Consider the following 18,266-nt stretch of genomic DNA (forward strand, 5'->3'; position numbering starts at 1 on the left):
ACTCTGTCAAAGGAGAACATTTTTGGCAAGTCTCAACCTTCCATTGTTGATGTCTAATTTGTTGAAGTCATCTGGCAGATTGTGGAATTGCCATCAGAACAAGATCAATGTATACTTCGACATCTTTCTCTAAAGCCTGTTCTTCTTCTATTGGTGGCTGCTTAATTGAGACTTTAAATAGAGTGACTGCTGCTATGAGTGCTTTCTCTGATATGTGTTCAATGTTGAAAGAAAATTGCATCAGCCATTGTCAAAATCTTTGACACTCGGAAGGTCGTCCAGTGCTTTTGAACCCAATAATGTCAATAAAGGTTTATGGTCTGTTTCTATGTTAAAATCCAAGCCAGACAGATGTGCACTGATTGTTCAGTGGCTCAAGTGACTGCTAGAGCTTCCTTTCTCACTTGAACTTACTGCTTCTTGATTTCTGAGAGACTTCTTGATATTAATGCAATAAGTCTCAGGTCTGCTTCTTGTTGCTTTTTAGTAAGCACTGCTCTTAACTAATATGAAGATGCAACCACTGCTACTTTTATTGGATAGTTTACAGAATATTGTGCAAAAACAGGTGGAGATGACCGTACTTTTTATTTTATTAAATGTGGTTTTGTTGTGTGCTCCCCTAGATTCATCTGTTGTGACCACTGAGATCTTTTAAAGGTTTTGTTAGATGAGGTAAATTTGATAAGAAATTCTCACAATCATTTGTCATGCCAAGGAATCTTCTTACAACAGAGGCATCTTTGGGTTCAGTAAGGCAAGTAAGGCCTTCAGTTTGTCTGAATGCAGCTGAATTCCCTGTATGCGAATTATGTGTCTTACCAATTTTATCTGCTCCTTTCCAAATTCACATTTCTAATTCAGAGTGAGGCCAGCTTGTTGGAAACATCTTTAAATTGCAAGTAGTTGCTCAGCACATTTTTTATCTCTCCTATATTCCAATACATCATCTGTGTGGCAAAGGATGCTAGGAAAACTAGACACAATCTGAGAGGTTCTTTTCTGGAAATGTTCTGGTGCTGCAGATCTGCAAATGGAAGCTGACTGAAAGAGTACCTTCCAAACAAAGTGATGGATGTAGTTAATGTTGTAGATTCTTTATCAAGGGGTATTTTCCAGGAGTCTGCTATAGCATCTAATTTTGAGAATGTTTAGGTATCAGGAGTAAGGTCCTCAGCTGTTCTTGCTCAGTACTTTTGATGCCCTAATTTGCAAACTAGGCTACCCTGCCTGATTAGCTGAGGAAGCCGGTAGGCCATTTAGTAAACTTAGCAGCAGCAGTAGCTTACTGACTGCTTAACACACATACACATGGGCTCTCTGCCTTCCTGTGCTCATCTCTCCAAGCCCTGCTCCTGCTTTGCTCTTCCACATCTCCAGCCCAGATCCCATCCTGCATCCAGCCTTCATCCTATCCTGCATCCAGCTTTGTTCCTATCCTGTTGAAGCCTCGCTCCTGCCTCAGAACAAGTCCTGCTCCTGCCTTCCCTGACTCCTGGTGACCTGGTTCCAACCCTCGGCTCTAACTCCTGACTATGACTCAACTCTTGGCTCTGGTATTTGGACTCTGAGCACTAGGCCTGACCATCTATGAACCAAATCCACTGACATTTGGCGTCTGGTAACAGAACTCGTGTCTGATCAACTGTGGAAAGTATATCACTTTCTCTACACATGCTTTTATTAAGTTATATAAAAATGCAGATTTCCATATTGGTCTTCAGTACTACAACAACCCCCACACACCAGTCAATGGGCTCGTCTCTCTGGAAAATAACCCCCTTAGCTTCCTTTCTCTTCAGTTCATCTTTGACTTACCCTAGCAAGGGTATACATATGCAGTATGGGGCTAGGGGCGCAAAGGAATTTGCTGATGGCATCAGTTTTATTTTATTCTCCCTGAAAGCTTTCCTAGCTTTGTGAAGACATCGATACATCTCCCTGATGAGTTTTGGTTTTGCAATTAATGCTTAATATCTCTACTAGGTGTAGTCTTGCATTGAGGGCAGCCCTACTAGGGGAGTTGTTAGTCCTTGTATTACATATATTAGTTCTTGAAGATCTTTCTGTCTTTTCTCCAGTTTTGCAAGGAACTGGCCACAAACATCTAGTGTGGTGTTACTAGCTCCATGTAGAACAAGGGTCGGCAACCTTTGGCACGCAGCCCATCAGGGTAATCTGCTGGTGGGCCGTGAGACATTTTGTTTATGTTGACTATCTTCAGGCACCAGCCCCCTGCAGCTCCCAGTGGCCACGGTTTGCCGTTCCCGGACAATGGGAGCTGCAGAAAGCGATGTGGGCCGCAGGGACATGCTGGCTGCTGCTTCCTGCAGCTCCCATTGGCCGGGAATGGCAAACTGCGGCCACTGGGAGCTGCAGGCGGCTGTGCCTGAGGATAGTCAGTGTAAACAAAATGTCTTGCGGCCCGCCAGTGGATTACTTTGATGGGCAGCTACATACCGAAGGCTGCTGACCCCTGATGTAAAATCTTATTTGGTCTTTGTGAATCTGCGTTCTGAGATCAATTATAATCTTTTTTTTCTTTTTTTTTTTTTTTTTTTTTGGTGACTACTGCCTCAGTATCAACTTTAAATATAAGGTTTTCCTATTTTAGATTCTTTCATGTGTAGGTTTTGTCTGTTCTATTGAGGATATAGTCATGTATGGACTCAGTCATCTTATGATAACACTACCTCTTGGATTGTTTCCACTACTTTTGGTCACCTCATGGACTCAGACTTTAAGGCCAGAAGGGGACAATCATGATCATCTAGTCTTACCTCCTGCACATTGCAGGACACAGAATCACATCCAAAACCTGTAGCTGAGTTACTGAAGTCCTCAAATTATGATTTAAACATGTGAAGTTACAGAGAATCCCCCATTTACCATAGTTCAAACCAGCAAGTGACCCATGTCCCATTCTGCAGAGGAAGGAGAAAACCCTTCAGGATCTTTATCATCTGACCTGGGGGGGAAATTCCTTCCTGACCCCAAATATTGCAATCAATTATACCCTCAATATATGCGCAAGACCCAGCAACCAGATACATCAGAAAGAATTATCTGTAGTAACTCAGAGCACTATCACTCTAGTGTCCCATCTCTGGCCATTGGAAATATTTGCTAGTAGCAGTTGCAGATGGGCCATATGCCACTGTAGGCAGTCTCATCATACCATCCTCTCCATAAATTTATCAAGCTCAGTATTAAAACAAGTTAGGTATTTTGCCCCCATTCCTCCCCTGGAAATGTTGTTCCAGAACTTCTCTCCTCTGATGGTTAGAAACCTCTATCTAATTTCAAGCCTAAATTTATTGATGGCCAGTTTATATCCATTTGTTCTTTTGCCAATATTGGATCTTAACTTAAATAACTCCTCTCCCTCTCTGGTGTTTATCCATCTGATTTATTTATAGAGAACAATCATATCTCCCATCAGCCTTTGTTTGCTTATGCTAAACAAGCCAAGCCTTACATCTCCTCTCATTAGGCAGATTCTCCATTCCGCTGATCATCCTAGTAACATCCATCTGTATGATTTCCAGTTTGAATTGTGTAATAGAGTCTTTGGTGGATTAGATGGCTTAGTGATTAGTTCGCCTCATGCCACCTCACAATGGGTATGCCCTGCACTCCTGGTCCATCTTTAATGAGAGGTGTGGTGATATGGACAGGTGGTTTGGGTTCCTCCTGTAGTAGGGGAAGCGGTAGGGGAATCTGGGCCCACTCATTCAACTGGGCTCTGACCCAGGGTCCTAGATGGTCAGGTCAACAGTGTCTGGTCCTGAAGATGCCCTCTGAGTTACCCTCCCTCAGCAGGGGCGGCTCTACCTTTTTGGCCGCCCCAAGCAGTCATGCGCGGGAGGCGCCCCGGAGCCGCGGGAGCAGCGGACCTCCCGCGGGCATGACTGCGGAGGGTCCGCTGGTCGCGCGGCTCCGCTGGACCTCCTGCAGCTGCGGACGGTTCTCAGGTCCGGCGGCTCCGCTTGAGCTGCCGCAGGCATGCCTGTGGGAGGTCCAGCCGAGCCGCGGGACCAGCGAACCGTCCGCAGTCATGCCTGCGGGAGGTCCACTGGAGCCGAGGGACGAGCGCCCCCTCTGCAGTCATGCCTGCGGCAGGTCCGGTCATCCTGGGGCTCCGGTGGACCTCCCGCAGGCATGACTGCGGCAGGTCCGCCGGCCCAGCCTGCCGCCCTCCCGGGAAAGGGCCGCCCCACGCGCGTGCTTGCCGCGCTGGGGTCTGGAGCCGGCCCTGTCCCTCAGTCACTTCCTACTGATGTTTCTCCTTCAACTTCCAGTGCCCAATAAGATGAAAAGAAAAGGCAACCAAACCATCAGTCCCAACCAGGATTAGCATATAGCCTTATTCCCTCAAGGAGGCTTCTCAGATGCCCTTGCCAGGAGCCTTCAGGGTAGGTCTGTCTTCTTCCCTAGCCTACTCCTTCTGAGATGGGTGGCTCCCCTTTTTCAGCCTTTTCTTCAGTTGGAGCATGCTCTGCAGGGCTGGAGCTGCCTTGGCCAAATACTGTCCTTTAACCACATCTGGCCAAGGGTGGGGTTTGTATACCCCATCACAAATTCATCTTTCTGAAACATGGGAGACCAGAACTGCACACAGGGCTTGGCTACACTTACAAATTTGCAGCGCTGCAGCAGGGTGTGAAAACACACCCTCTCCAGCGCTGCAAATTGCGGCGCTGCAAAGCGCCAGTGTGGTCAAAGCCCCAGCACTGGGAGCGCGGCTCCCAGCGCTGTCCGTTATTCCCCACAGGGAGGTGGAGGTGGACAGCGCTGGGAGAGCTTTCTCCCAGCACTGGTGCTTTGACTACACTTAGCGCTTCAAAGCGCTGCCGCGGCAGCGCTGCCACAGCAGCGCTTTGAAGTGTAAGTGTAGCCAAAGCCACAGTATTCCAGATGAGGTCTTACCAGTGACTTGTATAATTGTAATAACACTTTCCTATTTCTATGGAAAATACCTCTCTTGATGTAACCTATGATTGCATTAGTCTTTTTCACAGCTGCAACCCATTGGCAGTTCATAGTCATCTTGTGATTGGTCAGTACACTTAGGTCTTTCTTCTCCTTTGTCACCTCCAACTGATACATCCACAGTTTATAGCAAAAATTCCTGTTAGTCCTTAAGTGCATAACTTTGCACTATTAAATTTCATCACATTTCTATTATTGCAATTTTCAAGGTTGTCCAAATCTTCTTATATGATATTCTGGTCCTCCTCTTTATTATTAATACCTCCCAGCTTTGTGTCACCCACAAATTTTAATAGAACACTTCCATTTTTTGTGCCAATGAAAATTGGCCCCAAGACCAATCCTTGAGTAAATCAACTAGTCTGACAGTTCACTTTTCAGCGTGACCCATGTAGTCTCCCCTTGAACCAGCTGGTTACCCACCTCTCAATTCTCATATTAATTCCCATCTTCTCCAGTTTAACTAATAATTCCTCCATATGGAACTGTATCAGATGCCTTTCTGAAATCTAGGTAGATCTACTGCATTTCCTTTGTCCAGAAATTCAGTTATCTTCTCAAAGACAGAGATGAGATTGGTCTGGCACATTTTACTTTTTCTAAAATCATGTTGTATTTTACACCAATTACCATCTACCTCTGTGTCCTTGCAGTGGATTGGCCGTCATCCCTCTCCCTCTCAGGCTCAGAGGGAGGCCATTCTGCCTCACTGAGGCACACCTGTCAAAAGTAAATTAGCCGGGGAATTAGCAAATGACTAGTCTATAGCCCTAGCAACAATCTGTTGTTAGCGCAATTTCCTGGCTGGGACAGACAGCACATGCAGTTGGGTGCTCTGGTCCCCTGGGCAGGGCACAGCAAGGAGCAGTCTTTAGCCCAGACTGGGGCACACAGCAAATTCAGTCAGGCTCAGCCTTTTACGTGGGGCAGAGCAGCAACAGTCTCTAGCCCAGCTTCCTGGCTGGGCATTCAGAAGACAGAGGCCATTTGGCCTAAGGTGAGGAGGCAGCCACCCCAGGGGTGGGGTTGGAAGCAGGAGGTAGGGGGACCTGGGCCCAACTTCTCCACCGGGTCCCATCCCAGGGCCCTAACAGCGGTGGAGGAGTCTGCCACTGGGTCAGCGGGGATCCCACCAAAACACGCTGACTCATGCTCTGGCAGCAAAACCGGACTACCGCGGTCCAGAGTTAGAGCTCCGTAGTCCAACGGTCCTCCGTCTTTTGGGGGTACTTGTCAGATGGCAGTCCTGGCAGCTACTCAGAGTCGTCCTCCAGGATCAGGGGTTGGCACAGCTTGGTCCCTGGTCCAGGGGCCAGCAGCAAGGCAGAGGCATCTGACTCCTTCTTTAGCTCTTGCTCAACTGAGCTGGAGGCCCTGCCACTTATACTTCATGTTCTGCCTGTCAGCTTCCAGTGCAAGGGGCAGGCCTAGCCTGGCTCCACCCCCCCAAGGGCGGACAGTGGTCCCTTTCCCTTCAGGCTCAGAGGTGGGCCACTCCACCTCACTACAGTACTTAGCTAATCTCTTTCAAAATTTGTTCTAAGCTTGCATACAACTGAGGTCAAACTAATGGGCCTATAGTTTCCTGAATCACTTCTTTTCCCCTTTCTTAAATATAGGTACTATATTTGCAATTTTCCAGTTATAGGGTATAACCCCCAAGTTTATGGCTTCATTAAAAAGTCTTGATATTGGGCTTGCAATTTCATGTGTCAGTTCCTTTAAATATTCTTGGATGGAGACTCTCTGGGTCCCCTAATTTGGTCCCATTAAGCTGTTTGAGTTTGGCTTCCACCTTAAATGGTAATTTCTACTTAAATAACCTTGCTCCCATTAGCCACCCTGCCACTGTCCCCAAGCTCTTCATAATCCTTATTAAAAACTGAGGCAAAGTACTTGTTTAGGTGTTAGGCCATACCTATATTATCTTTATTCTTCACTCCATCCTCAGTTCTTAGCCATCCCAATTCTTCTTTCTTTGTTTTCTTTCATTTCTATGGCTAAAGAACCTTTTTCTATTGGTTTTAATTTTCTTCATAAGGTCCAATTCTGCTTGACTTTTGGAAGTATTCACTTTTTCCCCTTCACTTTGTGACTCCAAGAAGTAGCTTTAATTGATGATACATTCCTTCTTGCATTCCTTGAAGGCTTTGGCTGTTTCTTAATAACCTTTTTTACATGCTTCTTCATCCAGTAGGATGTGCAAACCTCCCTATGTTTTTTCCCCCCATGCTTGGCATGCAGGCTTCAGGAAGTTTCTTCAACTTTGACATAAAGTAAATCCTTCTCTACATTCAGATCCTTGAGTTCTTCAGTCCAGTTCACGTCCCTGACTAATTCCCTTAATGTTTTAATGTTTGCCCTTTTGAAATCAAGTTCCTTAGTTCCACACCTATTTTTGTTGGTCCTTCTATTTAGTTTAACTTGATTAACTCATGATCACTCAAACCGAGGTTTTCCCCTACAATCAGTTCTGCTAAGAGATCCTCAGTACTTTCTAATACTAAAGCTAAAATGGCATCACCTTTTGTTGATTCATTGATTACTTGAAGAAGAAATCTGTTGGCCATCACATCCAGGAATATTTGTCCCCTACTATTATTAATAGCACTTGTCCTCCAATCTATATATGGGAAATTAATCTCCCATAATCTCATAATTCCCTGTAGTATTTATTAAATTGAAAATATTAAAGATGTCTCTATCTATATTCCAGGTCAGGTCCTGGGGGTCTGTAGCAGACCCCAGTCGCTGTCGCAGTGGAGCCTCAGGGCTATCCCAGTGGAGCCTTTCTTTCCCAAAATGATTTTGACCCAAACAGAATGTTTTAGCTGTTCCAGCACATCTTGTTTCTTTACAGTTTACCTTGTCACTAATATACAATGCTACTCCACCATCTTTACCTTTTATTTCTGTCTTTCCTGAACAGTACATAACTTTAATACCTGTATTCCAATATGTGCAAACAATTGTAAAAGTTCCATTTTTGTGGCATCTCTTACATTCTGTCTCTTTAGCTGGACATTATGGTCAGCTGTGGTTTGGAATCTCCCTATACTTAAGTGAAGAATCTGACTGAAACCAGTAATATATGCATTAATAGTGATCACTGTATGAAAACATAGGCTAAATTGCGGCACACAAATAAAGGGTGGTGTATAGAGTCCAATCTAAGGAAGGAATTCGACTCAGAGAAATGATCACACCATAGGCCAGTGTTTTTAACAATCAGGAAAAAAAGAAGGGTTGGGTATTCAATATAGCGTGGTGGAGGAAACAATGAGATTTGGTTATAATGTGTTGAGGAAGAGGGATTAGGTCTAAAATGACACTAAAATTGCAAACCTGAGACACAGGTTATGAAAACACTTAAAAACAATCAAAGAGGTTATTTGAGTACAAACTTGATCTTTTAAAAAGATGTTCAACTGTTGACATAATATCCCTGTGTGTAAGCAGCCAACTCAGGACAATGTAAACTAAACTGTATCAAATCTGCTGTTCTCAAAATATTTCGTGTTGAAGAGGATAAAATTCATCAGTCATGAAGTAAAATCCCGTGATGTGTGCCTGAGGGTTCTTTTACCAACATTCCTTTTGAGAGAAAATTCTGAGAACTTTTCCCCATGGCTTCAGCACTGTGAAGTTTGTAATACAAAGCTAGGAATGTTGCTACATCTGTTTGAAAAGTAAAATTGGGACTTGGAGGCAAGTTTGTCAAAATTGATAAGTAATAGTACTGAGCAGTCCTGTAGGGAATAATTTTTGTGTTTCCCATTTAGGATTCTATAATATTACTTGCTACAGAAACTGAAAAATTTAAAGAAAAACATAGCCATTAAATTACTGTTCAAAACTGAATATTCTTCTGGATGGTAGAAGAGATATAATAAAACGTGTCTACTCTGGAACTTCAAAGCAATACAACCCAAAAGTCGGGCCAGAGAAGGTTTCATTTTGGACACATTTTCTCTGCTAAATCTGGGATCCAAGTGTTAGTTGAAAAAAAAGACCATTTTCCAGCAACCTTTGTTTCTGCCATGTCCCAGATGAAATCATCAGAGAAATAATGGTGTACTGAGGTGACTGTGTGTCAGGATAGCCAGTGTTAGCTCACTGTTTCCTTGTGCTCCCCTGTCTGTCTTGTCTACCAGTTGTCTTGTCTTATGCTCGGACTGTAAGGTCTATGAGCAAGGGCTATCTTGTTGTTCTGTGTTTGTACAGCACCTAGCAAAATTAGTTCCTGGTCCCTGAGTAGAATCCCTAGGTGCTACTGCAATACAAATAATAAGTAAAATATATACATGACACCAATAACCTCATGTTTTATATAATGGGTATCATGCTCCAACACTAGATCCGGCAATTTTCTTATAAACAACCATAACTTTATGAAGTTTTCTATTTAAAAATTGGTTATAGGTGACTGGTTAGATGTATTCAGACTAATTACAGTGAGCTTGCAGGTTGGCAAAGGGGCTGTCATTCTCTGACTGTGTAGTATGCCATTCTAATAAGAGTGCACTCTTTGTTTTGGACTTCATCCAACTGAGTATGTATCAACACAGACAGATTTCATCAGTGATAATATCAGAGTGATTCAAAGAAAGTGGTTTTGAAACACTCCGATGTTATAATTGGTTACAATTCTTCCATGGATAGATTAGAAACACAAATGACAGATGATATGATATGCAGATGGATATTAATGTCACAATATATTCTGACTTGAGTAATAGCCATTGATCTGGCCAGTGCCCTCAAATAGATAGCTTTTTTTTTTAGAGGGAGAAATGGTTCACTTTGAGATTAAAAATATTCTCTCTTCCTTATCCCACTTTGCTCTCATCGCAATAGAGACATAGCTGTGTATAAAGTTTTGTAGGCAAGAGTTGGGAATGACTGCATTACTCATGAGTAGCAAAACCATAAGGGAGTTGTTCAGGTCATCCAAAACCTCTTCACTCAAAAGCACACCAGACCACCCTGCATTTTTGTTTCAACTTACATTTAACAAACACTATTTTAGAAGTGGTTTGCAGCATTCATTAAATGTTACAATATGCCTAATATACCTATATCCTGTAGAACCACTATTAATCCAACTGTATGTGTGCTTTGAGGGAAGGAAAATGTATGTATGCAGAGAAGGAAGTTAAACTTCTTATCTATCAGAGATGCCCAGCCCCTATATGAAATGAGCAGTTTCAATGCCTTCATAATATGTGGTAACATAGATCATCTAAATTCAGATGGAAATAAGCAGCAAGACACATTTTATAGGAAGCTATGGATTGTCCGTCACCGGGTAAAAATTTGAATGCATACCTATGTATTTGATTATTAATAACATTAATTGTTACTTGTTTTACTGTGGCATCTCCAAGCCCCAGTCATGGACCAATACCCTATTGTGGTAGGCACTATACAAATACAGAATAGAAAAAAAAAGATACAGAATCATTCAATGCCACTCCATGTGCTGTTACAGTATCTATTTTGACACAGTGCATATTGCTTCCCCTAACAGCACGCTGCATGTTTAATTAAGCAAGTCCATTTGCTAGACATTAAAAAATTGTCATTGTTATGTGTCAAGGGAATAGGCTCTCTTTCCTCTCTGAACTTTCCCGCCTCTTGTCATAGTTCAGGGCAACTGGACCTGTATTCTTCCTCTGCAGCCTGCCAGGATACTCAGGCTTCTAGTCCCCAGTCTGTGTGCTTTGCAGGAAAATTTTGGGGTTTTGGTCTGTTTTCAAGTCTGTAGCTTATTGATTCCATATATTTATGTATTTGGTGTTCTTTAAAGTTTATTCTCATCAGAAAAAAAATATTTTTCCACTATAATGCCTCTGACCTATTATTTTTCCCTCTTATTTTAAAGTGATGTATTGTTCTGATATGACAAATATTACTGTCCCAAAACAGCTATAAATTTTAGTGTCACTAGTCAAGGATCAAACAGCAAAAGTCATCATTTGTAGTGTGGCACAGCCAAAGTGTGCCATGGGAATTCTCCCCCACAAGCATGCTGTGCCTTTGTCACAAGGAAAACAAAATCTCTCTGAAAATGGGTTACATATTGAAGACCCAACCCTTCAAATCCTTTTGTAAGTAAGGCATTTATGGGATCAGATTTTTGTGCTTGCATGATAGCAGACCCATGAATCACTCTAGTCACTGTCAACTTTTGAAGGGTGAGAAAACAATTAATTTAAAAAAAAACCCATGCATAGACAATTATTTGGCTTCAGGATAAAGCAGGTGCAAAGAGTCCTTAGTACATTTTACAACCATTTCTCAAGGAGTTTTTATCTTTCCCTCCCTGAGAGAGAATCAAATCTTTTTTTTTAAATGAGCTAAATTTCACCTGCTATGATTTAGATTTAGCAATGAGAATAACTACTTTTCCCTTACGCCCACAGAGCTGAAGGGAAAGTCAGGCCCTTTCACATTTCAGGAGTTCCAGTCCATTTCTGACTAGGATCAGGCACTAGAATTCTTAATGCCGTAATTTCCCAAAGGGCTTGTATTCGTGATGCATTAGTCCGCACTAGAGTAAATTCTAGTGCACACTAGCGTGTTTATGCACTAACTGGCACATGTGGATCCTACTGGCATTCACTAAAAGTTCCCTGGGGCATGTTAACATAGCAGTGTTTGAAACGGAACTACGTTAATGCTCATTATAGAACTTACAGTGTGTGCCAGCTAGGTGTATATGGACCAGTCATTTTGCTAACGTGCTAGTGTACACTGAAGGGTTGAAAATCCTAGTGCGGACTAATGCACCCTGTAGACAAGCCCTAATACCAAATGTAATTATGTGCTCCTCAGTCCACTGCTTTTTAGCCTAAACTTGTCTCTTGGATCTCTCTCAGGTATACGAGGCACTGGATGTCATGGGTATAAAGATGGCCCATTACTGTCCCAAAGGAACTGTATGCCTCATCATATAAATAAGAAATTATAAATTTTCCAGCTGTCCAGAGCAGGAGATTAGGTTTAAATGTGTCTAAGCCACACTCCAGTCAGAGTGATAACATTTTGCCTAACTAATATTCACACTGTGATTCCATGAGCCAATGTACTTCTGCCTCCTGTACTAACATACTCTGTGGTGCTGCTGTGTTACATTAGAGCTACTATGGTTCACCCTAGAAGTAGCAACTGTTCAGTCATGTAAGAAGCCATTCCATTATACACAGAAAAGGGTCCAAGCCAAAATCACATATCCAAACACTCCCAAGCGCAAGAAAAGTGCAGATCCAAACTTCATTGCACAATCCTAATTTTAGATCTAAGATTATAAATCATTTGGAAAAATGTGCATGTTGGGATTCTTTCTGGATAAAAGTATCAGAGGGGTAGCCGTGTTAGTCTGGATCTGTAAAAAGTGACAGAGTCCTGTGGCACCTTATAGACTAACATACGTATTGGAGCATGAGCTTTCGTGGGTGATGACATGTGTCTGACGAAGTGAGTATTCACCCACGAAAGCTCATGCTCCAATACGTCTGTTAGTCTATAAGGTGCCACAGGACTCTTTGTCACTTTTTTCTGGATAAAAGAAGCACTATTCTAATCTTTATAGCTATTAGATCTACAGTTTGAGAGACACTGTGTTAGGGAGCCAGTATGTTCAGACCTGCCACCCAATGACCTGTTAACAGTTGCTAGTACTTGAAGTTCTACTTCGACAGAGGACTCCAGTCCTGGGATTTGGTTGGACAAAGTCTGAGGTACTGATTGGTTCCCTGCCTCTATTGAAACCAAGCAGGAAGAGGAAGTCATCTGTGGCGTTTTCCCTGCTCTGGACTGCTTTCCCTGCAATACCTGTCTCTGTTGCCTGACCCTGATGTCCCAGAACCCTGACCCAGACCGCTTCTTGGGCTTGACTCCCAGGGTGCCCATCTGATCTCCTGGATACCTGGACTCTGATCTCCTGAAACCTGACCCAGCCTGCCTCCTGGCTCTCAACTTCTACTCAGACCACCCACATCCCAGTTGTGATACACTGTCAATCTGAAAATCATATTTGTCTCTATATTTCTCCCCTAGTCTAGTTACAAGTAACACGGAAGATAAGCTGAAAGAAGTTCACCAGAAGGGAGGGGGAGGAGCGAGGACTCGGCGTGCAGGCTCCCCCTCTCTCCCCTGCCTCCTGCCGGCAGCAATCAGCTGGCTTGTGGTGTTTAGAAGGGCGTGGAGGGACGGGGGAGGAGCAAGGACACAGCGTGGGAAGTGAAGGGGGGGAGAAGAGGCAGGTCAAGGATGGGGGCTTGGAGAAAGGTGGGGAGTGGGCGGGCTGACGGTTGAGCCCCCCCCCCGTTGCTTGCAGAGTAGGGGAAGCTGCCGCTGCTGCGCAACGTGCTTCTCCTAGCCTACAGCACCTTCAGCCTCCTTGCCTGCCTCACCTCCAGTGCCAGTGGGCTGTGCCTGTGTGGGGTAGGGCAGGGGCACCTCCTAACTATAGTACTGTACTGTATGTATAGTATGTTTGTAAACACATAGCACGTGCACACTACTCCCCCCCCAGCGTAGTATTAAATTGCTTGTTTAAAATTGTTTAAAATGCCTTTTGTCTGGCAAAAAAAAAAAATTCCCTGGAACCTAACCCCCCGCCATTTACATTAATTCTTATGGGGAAATTGGATTTGCTTAACATCGTTTCACTTAAAAGTCTCATTTTTCAGGAATATAACTTCAACGTTAAGTGAGGAGTTACTGTATTTAATTTTGGCTATTGAGTTTATGTTCAGGATTGTTTAATGGGAACACATTTCCTAGTTCTTTACTGATGCTAAATAACTTCTGTCTTTTAGCTGAACATACGACATGGCCTACACCAAAATGAAGTGGAAAGGAATTTTGAAAATATAGAGGATGAAACTGGTGCCCAAACCAATATGGACAGAAAGATGTGTGAATTAAGAGCAGAGGTAATGTTTTTCCATGGCATCTCTAACTTCTTGTACAGATACATAACTCTGCATATATATTAAATAATAGTTTCTATGAAGTTTCAGTTTGTAACTTTATGTATCTTTGGAAAATTTAATGACTAGTGTACAAATCATCGTAATGGCAATGTGTCCGGTACACACACAAAGTTCTCTAATAGCAGATAGGCAAGGAAAAAATAGGAAGAGAAAAATTACTGATTTGTTGGCATTTAACAATAACATTGTGCAATGATATCAGCTTGCAGCAGACTAAGAAACATTTGAATGGTGCAGAAAGGAAGAAATATTTCATTTTCAAAGATGCCTGAGCTCAAATGCATGTCTCATTGTGAGTAAAAACTCATTAATAAGTTCAATCTGTTGCCGGGTTTGGTGTCTCAAGATATTGTCAGATCCAGTGAAATATAACATACATTTGGTACAGCTTTTGGTGGACTTAATGGTGTTCTTGGAAGACATCCTCAGAGTAAGAAATAGTGTAATTTTATTTTTGTCTTGTATTGAACTGATGTTTGAGATACTTGTCAAATAAAATTGTGGCAAGAATATGTCTCCCCCTGCATGGAGAGAGCATCATGGATACTGGAACTCTTTGTTCACATTTTTTTAGATGAGAAAAAAGTAATCCAGAGATGGTCATCTGTACAGTATTAATCATTGCACAGAACTGCCAAAGATCACCCACACTGAGTGACATTTATGCCTGTAGACCACCACCCTGCCTGATGGGACAGCAGCACTGCTAGAATTTCACAGAGGCAGGCAGCAGGGATTGCCCTGCCATTGATCCTTTCAGACCCTAAGGTCTTCTGCAATGCTCACTCAGCTCTCAAAGCCACCACAGAATAACAACCAGGGAGAACAGGTGGCAGCAGAACACTAAGTGAGATGAACAATGTAAACCCAAACAACGCAGGTAGCCAGGTCCACTCACTCCTGTATCCCCTCTCAAGCTGCTTCCTGTACCTGGCAATAGAGCTCCTGTATGAAGGGGGCTTCCTATCACATGTTTATAGGGAGCATGGTGGATTGGTTACTGCCTCCCATTCCTATTTGCTCCCTGTCAGTGGCTGGGAGAAGGGATTTATATCACCCTGAACCCATGCCTGGCCCTGTTTTTTGTATGGCAGTGATGGGATGGTAATGCGAGTTTCTGTGAGAAACATCACAGATGGAACCGCTGTGCACGACTTAGCTATGATTGGCTGAATTTTAAGAATGGCTCCTGGCAAAAGGGTGACCAGATGTCCCGATTTTATAGGGACAGTCCCGATTTGGGGGGCTTTTTCTTATATAGGCACCTATTACCCTCACCCCACTCCCCATCCCGATTTTTTACACTTGCTATCTGGTCACCCTACCTGGCAATCAGAATAGAACTGTGAGTAATCTTTGACTTAGGTTCATGTTATGTGTCCATATTGTTCAGAGTAACTAAAAATCTTGATACAAAAAGAAGCTTGGAGGGAGCACATTAATAATGCAGAGGTGGACAATGATCTATTAGTTAATGCAAAGGACTGGGACTTGAGTCTGCCTTCAGTTCTTAGATCTGACACAGTCTTCATGTGTAATGGGGGCAAGTCACTTACTATTTTGGCCTTAGGTTTCCCATTCATAAAATGCAGATAATAAAACTTCTCTACATCACTAGAGTTAAATCAATAAATACTTGGGATTCTCAGATACGCTGATGATGGGCTGTGAGACAGTTCTTTCATTCATTGTGCTACAAGGATTTTTTTGGCCTTTCTTTATATGCAAAAGTCTTAATTTATACTTCATATGTGCTTTAATTCCAAGATCACAAAGCATTTGTTGGTAGGAAATTGCCATTTATGCTCTTTCTTCAGGACAAAGATGGCTCAGATATGTTCTTAGAGGAGCAATGCCTCTAGCTCCACTTTTCATGTTGCCTGTATGAATGGGAAGTAAAAGAGTATGCAAAATTCCCAGGCAGACTGCACGCTAAAACCAGCTTCCCATAGGCCCCGTTAGAGCAAGACAACTGATGTATAAGATAAGAGGTCTTTGTGTTCTACTTTGTCCCTATTTTCAACATATAAAGCACAGTGACCAAACAGGGCTCTTCCCTATCACAGATATGAGTTGATTTAAAACAAACAAGCAAAAAAGAATTAAAGGGACACTCAGATTTATTTTTTTTAGTTGACGAATTGTAAAACATTTCAATATGATAGAGCACCATTTAAAAAGTGTGTTCTGACTTTGGGGGAATGAAAGAAAATCCCATACCTATTGCCACATTCTGGGGTACAATCCAGACCAGTGAGGGGTTATGTCACTGCCTGTCCTGTAACCAGGGATGCCTTAAATGTTCTGTTGCGGTGGCTCATAGCCTGGACGCTGGCAGCCACCTGAGAAGCATGACATGCATGTTAAGCAGCTCTGGCTCAGTGCTCTAGTTCCAGCAGCCTGTTTATTACATGACAATCATGCTTGGTACCCACCAGCCTAGGGTGCTACTAGCTAAGTGAATCTAACACACTTCCAGTCTTGAATTTTCCCAAAACCATGTACTCTGCAATGTCTGGCCCTTTCCTGGACCTCAGAGGAATAATAATGTTCTGTATTTTGTCTCTTTAGAGAAAAAACAAGCTTATCACTTTAACAATCATGTCAATTCAAATACAGCAGTGCATTGGTTTAGATTAAAATAAAACAAGTTTATTAACAAAAGAAGATATGATTTTAAGTGAGTTCAGATATAAAGGATAGAGTTAGAAAGGGCTACAATGAAAGAAAAGTGGAAAAAACTCTTTCTAGAGATTAAGACTTAACAAAACTATATTCTTGGTTCAAGGTAAGATGTTTACCATGCTTTCTTCTAGCAAGCTCTCTGACCGCCGACATCTCCCCACACATACAGACACATATCCTTGGTCAGTATCTCTCCCCAGAGACAAGAGATTTTGGATACTTTGTCATTTTATGTGAAAGATAAGATGTGGTTCTTTGCTCCTTTCTTCTAGTCCAGTGCACCTTTGAAATGGATTTTTCTGAAGGTTACTCCTCAAAATAAAGTTTATTCAAGCTGTGAGGAAGGAGACATGGAGTGTGTTGGTGAAAGAAGTTCCATGCTGGTTTCTTATCTCACTGGTGTTTTCAAAAATTAAAAGTGATCTGTTCCTGCCCTCTTTGACGTAAATGAATGGCTACTAGCCATATGATTGCTAATCAACTCTGATGACACCTGGCTGGAGGTATCAGCTTGTCCTGTATCTGGGAGAAACCTGTTTATCCACTCCCCAGACTTGCCTTGTAAACATATTTTAGTCCCACATTTTCTTCATATTTGTATGGTCCCTTGGGCATTTACCAAACATATACCATGCAAAAATATGAATGATCAGTGTGTTGTTTTTCCAATGATACCTTACATGGCACTATCAGATTATAGTTCAAGGCATTAATGCATCAGAGCATGCTGAACTGGTCATGCCAGCTGAAACTAACTACCAGATACCAGTTAGCCCTTTGATCCCTTCCATCGGGATGCTGTTAGGGTCACACACATCTTTTTATAAGAGATTTTCTTCTCCTCTGCTGAATAAAGTTTTTGTCATCTAGGGACTATATAGGAAACAGTGAAACTGACTACATATAAAGAACTGTGAAGTACTCCAAGTCAGTGGCTCTCAGTCTTTCCAAACTACAATACCCCTTCAGGAGTCTGATTTGTCTTGCACACCCCAAGTTTCACCTCACTTATATACTACTTGCTTACAAAATCAGATATAAAAATACAAACGTGTCATAGCATACTATTACCATTTTTACTATATAATTATAAAATAAATCAATTAGAATATAAATAATGTACTTACATTTAAGTGTATAGTATATAGAGCAGTATAAACAAGTTGTCTGTGTGAAATTTAATTGTACTGACTTTGCTAGTGCTTTTTATGTAGCCTGTTGCAAAACTTGGCAAATATCTAGATGAGTTGATGTACCCCCTTAAAGACCTCTGTGTATCACCAGGGATATGTGTACCCCTGGTTGAATACCACTGCTTAAGTAAGCCAAGTGAAAAATATTTTTCAGGTAGAGTAATAAAAGAAGACATACCAATCTCCTAGAACTGGAAGGGACCTTGAAAGATCATCTAGTCCAGCCCCCTGCCTTCACTAGCAGGACCAATTTTTGCCCTAGATCCCTAAGTGGCCTCCTCAAGGATTGAGCTCACAACCCTGGGTTTAGCAGGCCAATGCTCAAACCACTGAGCTATCCCTCCCCCTGATATAGATTAACATAGTTATAACAATTGATTTCAATGTCATACTC

The 18,266-nt window shown here is 42.4% G+C and overlaps 1 protein-coding gene across 2 annotated transcripts in view; it reads left to right on the plus strand.

Moving 5' to 3' along the window:
- CCDC102B (coiled-coil domain containing 102B) overlaps window positions 1–18,266 on the plus strand; it is a 357,030-nt gene that overhangs the window by 82,583 nt on the left and 256,181 nt on the right. For both annotated transcript variants that reach the window (XM_045007770.1, XM_045007772.1), the window contains exon 5: window positions 13,818–13,934. In XM_045007770.1, the coding sequence (XP_044863705.1) occupies window positions 13,818–13,934 (117 nt within the window). The remainder of the gene's footprint in view (window positions 1–13,817; window positions 13,935–18,266) is intronic.

This window comes from Mauremys mutica, chromosome 2 (genome assembly GCF_020497125.1).
Source record: "Mauremys mutica isolate MM-2020 ecotype Southern chromosome 2, ASM2049712v1, whole genome shotgun sequence".
NCBI lineage: Eukaryota > Metazoa > Chordata > Testudines > Geoemydidae > Mauremys > Mauremys mutica.